This window comes from Clytia hemisphaerica, unplaced genomic scaffold (genome assembly GCF_902728285.1).
Source record: "Clytia hemisphaerica strain Z4C2 unplaced genomic scaffold, Clytia hemisphaerica genome assembly, whole genome shotgun sequence".
Taxonomy (NCBI): Eukaryota; Metazoa; Cnidaria; class Hydrozoa; order Leptothecata; family Clytiidae; genus Clytia; species Clytia hemisphaerica.
The window spans coordinates 206,915-212,792 of NW_027103748.1; the positions used below are offsets into that span (position 1 = coordinate 206,915).

The following is a 5,878-nucleotide window of genomic DNA, read 5'->3' on the forward strand; positions in this document are numbered from 1 at the left end:
TTTATGAACATTCTAGCATTAAGTCATTGAGCCATCAAACTTCTGTCCTGCACTTTAAGTACACATTTTACATAAGAACATCCAGAATTTTTGAAGCCTTCAGCTGTTCTTAGCTTTTTGAGTTTTAAGCCTAAAAATGTTCTTAACATGTTCTTATTCTCACAAATTTTTTAGTATTGTTGTCCATTTTCCTAAGAAATTGGGTGTTCAGCGTCTACAAAGCCTTAAAATGTTCCTAACTTGTTCTTAACAATTTGGCCCTCGAAGCCTTTTGTTCTTGTATAGTTTGTTCTTAAAAAAACTTGTATCTATTTACTGTGTTTGTTTTTAACGGGCTTTGTATTATGTGAATTACTGTTGTTTCCAATAGTTTTGTAAGGAGTAAAATGAATAAAAAATATGATGTCAACTTCACAACACTTTGCCAAAAAAGGGAAATTCAGGTATGTATCAGTTCGTTTCACTTGATTTTTTCCTTGTCAGACCAAGTTAGCATTTAATGAACAAGTAAATCTATCTCACTCTCCTTCATTACCTGTCATTAGATCTTGTCCACATCCACAGTTACTTTAATAAGCCTTCCTTTCATTTTTGTATTTTCCCCTTTGACCTATATTTTAAACATCACAAATTAACAAAATTTAACGAATCTATTTCCATTTTTTAGTCAGGATTGTTCAACAGGAAATTTCAAAAAGCACTTCAAATAAACTTGCCATTCGTCCAGAGGTTGGGTTTGCAAGATGAACTACAGGTATGTTTCCTCATACCTCAGCCTTTGAATGTTCTTAACTATTTGAGTTTTAAGCCTAAAAATGTTCTTAACATGTTCTTATTTGGACCATTTTGTGAATATTTTTTACCATTTTCGTAAGAAATAGGGTGTTTTTGAGTCCTAAAAGCTTTAAATTAAAATGTTCCTAACTTTTTCTTAACATTTTGGCCAGCGATGTTCTTGAATAGTTTGTTCTTATAAAAAAACGTCTGTTTTATTTCGATTTGAATGCTAGGTATTTTGTAGGGTATAACACTGGGGTTCCGTATTATAAGACTAAATCCAACTGATTGCTGTATAATGTATTTTGAAACCCTTTTTTGAGGAAGGACGGGATTAGCCCCGCATAAATTTTTATGACCAATAGGCAAAACTACAAGAAAAATGACAGCTTGAAAAACAGTTAAAAGAGCATGAAATCTTGAACGAAAATGTAGATTACACTACAGCAACTCCCTTTCCCATGCACACAAAGAAATGCAGTCGTTTTTATGACGGCTCTCTGTTTAAATGATTGTGATGTGGCGTCAAATCTTGTCAAATCGTACTGACGTGGGAAGATTTTAACTCCGCACAGCTGTATTTCATTTCTGTTTTGTTTTGTTTCAGGGGCATACAGGGTGTGTGAATTGCTTGGAATGGAGCGGTTGTGGAGAGTAAGAATCTGTCTCTCGTTTTCATAAATATTTGAATAATCAAATTCTATAATTCTCAAAATAGAACATAGATCAATACGTTGAAGTATTGTTCGGAAAATCCAAAATACGACACTGGTTTAGCTTGCGTATCAAAAGCCCTTAGAGTGATAAAGGTGGTATAGTTGATGCTCTAAAAGAATTCTTAAATCGAGGGCAAAAGATAATAGAAAACTTGTTAAGCTTGAAAGCAAGAAACTTCAGAAACTGCATTCCTTTAAACATCGAAAAAAATAATACGCATTTTGAGGATGTAAGAACTATCTATTGTTGTAGTAACAAAATCAGACTATTGCTAAAAGTTCTAAAAAGTTTTGGATGACATGAAAATTATATGAAATTCAGAGAAAAAATTTATTTCGTTTTACCATTCGATTCAAAATATTATCTTTTTTCAGTTCAATGATCTTATTTTCTTAAGTAATTAAAGTTAATCAGACATCATTATCTGAATATATTCGAAACGAAGTCGAAACGAAAGCTAAACGAAACATAAACGAAGCATTCGTTTCATTTTCGTTTAAAAATGAAACAATATTTGGAGACGCTCCCTAACTCTAATAGAACAAAATATATATCATACTTTCTTGATGACGGTGTTTGTTTCCTTTTAGGTACTTGGCATCAGGCTCTGACGATTTCAATGTCATCATTTGGAATGTTTTTCAGCAGAAAGCAAAACACGTGCTTCCTACTCGCCATGATGGAAATATTTTTACTGTTAAGGTAAGGCTTTGTCAACTTGCTTTTTTATCAGACGAAGTTTAAACCCGGTATTCTGCTACGAAATTATGTTCTATAGTCGCTTGGGCTTCTTATACCTTTTTAGTCAATTACAGTGTAATAAAAAGTTGGTGCCTTTATTGTGGTTTTTGTTTTCAGTTTTTACCTGCGTCAAACAACAACATTGTTGTAACAGGAGCGGCAGACGCCTGTCTCAAAACACATGACGTCCCTTCTTCGCGCACCATACAGAATTTTTATTGTCATTCTCGTCGCATCAAACGATTGGCTGTTTGCGACAGTTCTCCTTCTATGATCTGGTCTGCTTCTGAGGATGGTACTGTTCGGTAGGCCTTTTTAATATATTGTAAACGCATAACTGTACTCAACAACTTGAAAATAACCAAATTGATTGACAACACAGATATCTAAAAAGATTTTCTAAATTTTTGAACTCGAAAAATATAGACCATATTGTTACTCAGTACCATTCGATAACTATTATGAAACGAATAACTCTGATAGGTTCGATACTCTTTTGAAAAAGAATGGGCTTTTCCAGAAAAAAAACCGTACACTCCAACCTTTTGTGAATCACCCCCTTGGAATTCCAGGCAATTTTAGGATCATACCCCTCTGGAATTCCGAATTTTTACAGATTTTCATTCATTACCCCCATGGAATTCCACTTATTTTTATCGGATTTTTGTCTACTGCTATGGAATTCCACTGCATTTCAAACCATACCCCCTTGAAATGGAAATGGACTCCTCAACAGGGGGTGCACGGTTTTTTTCTGGAAAAGCCCAATAATACTTCGACATATCGAGTAACAATGTGATACTCGGTGGTTATTCTAGATAATCCTCCTGTATTCATATATCTAGTCTTTCAACTTTTCAGAGAATTCGACCTCCGTTCACCACACAAATGTTCATCGGAAAGCCCTTGTCGAAACGTCTTAGTCAATCTAAAGACACAAAGTGTACCGAACAAAGAAGTTAAATGCATACAATTACATCCACATTTTCCTGAACTTTTCGCTGTGGGTGCAACCGACCCTTTTGTTCGATTATACGATCGTAGAAATATGAATCTCTCTGAGCTCAGCAACGATATTAGAACGGATGATAAATCGGGTTGTGTTTCTTATTTATCACCGGGACATCTACCGAATCGGAAAACACGTAGACGACCTAACAAATACAGACATTACACTTCAACATATATTCAATTCAGCCCTGACGGCAGAGAAATCTTACAAAACTTAGGTGGTGAACACATATATCTTTACGAATACAATAAAAAGAAAAAACCGGTTATTTTCACTTCTCAAGGAGAAGCAAACGACCATGACACTATCAAACAACATAATATCCATCGGTGCGGGAACGGTTTAAATTCGACCTATGAGATGCGATCACGCTCTCGATATGAACACGACATGATACACGATACTCCGTGCGATAAAGCAACTTCTTTGAAACAAAAAGGGAATGATTACTTTTCTAACGAGAACTTTTTCCAAGCTGTGGTTTATTATAACAAAGCGATCGCTCTTTCTCCCAACAGTTCAGTACTTTATGCAAACAGAGCAGCAGCACTATTAAAAAGAAAATGGTAATGGTTCCCATCTTTTTTTTATCATTTCACTATCTCAGAACAGCTCCAATCTTTAGAAGTTTTCTAGGCGTCACCTTCTTGAGACGATATAAACCAGCTCCTTTCAGTTGAAAGAAAATCGTGTATCAGTTGAAATAACTTGCCATTGCTTCATCTTTCGTTTAGGGATGGCGATATATATGGAGCACTTCGCGATTGTCAAACGGCCATCCAACTGGACCCTACACACAGCAAAGCTTATTACCGTCAAGCGAAGTGTTTATTCGAGCTGCAGTGGATAGAGGAAGCCAGTCTTTGTATCGAAACGTTCAAGGAGAAATTCAGTGAACAATCGAACAGTTATTCCTTGAAAATGTTGGAGCGGGATATCGAACAACATCTTACACGTAGAGCAGGTAGGTGATTTGTTGTTGTTGCGATTCCTCTTGTTTCTTTTATCGTATATTCAAAATTCACATGCACCACATAAATAGACTAATTTTCCTTCGCAGATTTTCGGTAACCTTTTGTTTGATTTTTAAAGTTTACTGACTAATATCTGCCTTATTAGGATAGCTTACTGCTATGTTTACTAGTTAATGTGGAATAGTTTACTGCCAAGTTTACTAATTTCTCTGGTAAACTTTTCATTCCAGAAACAGAGTCGGAGAGTGAAAGCGAAATTTTTCATCGAAATCCTTCACGACTAGAGAGCTATCATCAATTGAACGCGTTCGATTACCATCAACGTTTTGTAGGTTCCTGCAACACCACCACTGACATTAAAGAAGCCAATTTCTTTGGTGACAATGGACAATACATTGTGGCGGGTAGTGATTGTGGTTGCATGTTGTTGTGGGATCGCACCACCACTAATTTAATCGAAGCATGGCAAGGTGATGAATCGATTGTCAACTGCGTTCAACCTCATCCTTCGTCATGTCTGGTGGCCACCAGTGGCTTGGATCCGGTGGTCAGATTGTGGAGTCCACGACCAGTGGATGAGGATTACGTAGATAGTCGTTCGAAAGAAGTGGAGGTGTTGGTGCGCACCAATCAGAAGCGAATGAACACTGATCCCTTAGAAGAGATGTTGCGCACGATGGGCTACCATGCTTTTCGTGACGATGAAGATGGACAGGATGATAGTGATGTGGAAGGAGACGATGACCAACCCACGCAGTGTAGAACCAGTTAATGTTGCTTTAGTATATTTTTCCAACTTTTCGGATTCAAACGCGAGGTTAAAACTAATGGAGCAATGTGACTCCTTCTTCAGTTTACTAAAACAAAACATCCTATTTGAGATTTATATTTTAAAGCTATTTTATAGAATTTTTTTATTTTTAAAGTTTTCGCAATCAATGAAATTAAACTTGCTTTTTCAAAAATAAATTGCCATTAGCTTTTTCACCACTCAAAGCGATGCTGGGGTATTTTGTCCTCTCGGGTTTTTCTTTTCCTCGCCTCTTTTCTTTTTTATATTTTTCCGAAGATTTTTTAGACCTTGGTTGGCATCCTTAGTTTGCAAGTACTAGGATTAGTAAGAAAATAGCTGTTTTAGGTGATTTAGAAATTTTTGTACTTATTTATGATACTTTAATGATTTTTATTTTTATACAATTATCTATGGTTTCGAAAGAAATCAAAATCTTCAATCCGAAGACGGATGATAGTTTCATAATTTCATGTATTCTTAAAGCTAGTCTTCATTTGTTGACCAATAGCAAAACGCGATCACGCCAAAATATTCGAAACGTTTCAACCACGCTACCGTGCAAACCATAAGATGTCATTAAAGAACTTCGCTTTTTAAATTGTAAGCTAATAGTGCAGCAAAATTTTGGTGAGAATCGTACCCTTCATTCCCCCACCCCAAATTTTCGTATTTCTAAAAACAAAATGGTATGAAGTGGATAGATTTACGCGAGGGATTATATTTCGAAAGTTCAACGAGTTTTCCCGAAAATTAACTGATACCAAGATTTTTGCCATAAACGTTATTTTGCTAAAACCCCAAGGAAAATGAAAAAAAATAGCTGAAAAAAGGGCCAACTCGCGAAAAATAAGTCCCGTGAAAATT

At 35.8% G+C, this 5,878-nt stretch overlaps 1 protein-coding gene across 1 annotated transcript; it reads left to right on the forward strand.

The window, feature by feature from the left end:
• The first annotated feature begins 342 nt into the window (after positions 1-342).
• Positions 343-5,459, forward strand: LOC136805400 (WD and tetratricopeptide repeats protein 1-like). Its single transcript, XM_067061979.1, has 8 exons — positions 343-443; positions 668-754; positions 1,385-1,431; positions 2,085-2,196; positions 2,353-2,540; positions 3,097-3,813; positions 3,982-4,211; positions 4,452-5,459. The coding sequence occupies exons 1-8, from the start codon at positions 387-389 to the stop codon at positions 4,991-4,993; spliced, it is 1,980 nt and encodes a 659-aa protein (XP_066918080.1). The 5' UTR covers positions 343-386; the 3' UTR covers positions 4,994-5,459.
• Positions 5,460-5,878: the final 419 nt, after the last annotated feature.

Coding starts and splice junctions, on each gene's coding strand:
- LOC136805400 (XM_067061979.1), top strand. CDS start 387: ATGAATAAAAAATATGATGTCAACTTCACAACACTTTGCCAAAAAAGG. Junction 444..667: donor GCCAAAAAAGGGAAATTCAG/GTATGTATCAGT, acceptor TCCATTTTTTAG/TCAGGATTGTTCAACAGGAA. Junction 2,541..3,096: donor TCTGAGGATGGTACTGTTCG/GTAGGCCTTTTT, acceptor TCAACTTTTCAG/AGAATTCGACCTCCGTTCAC.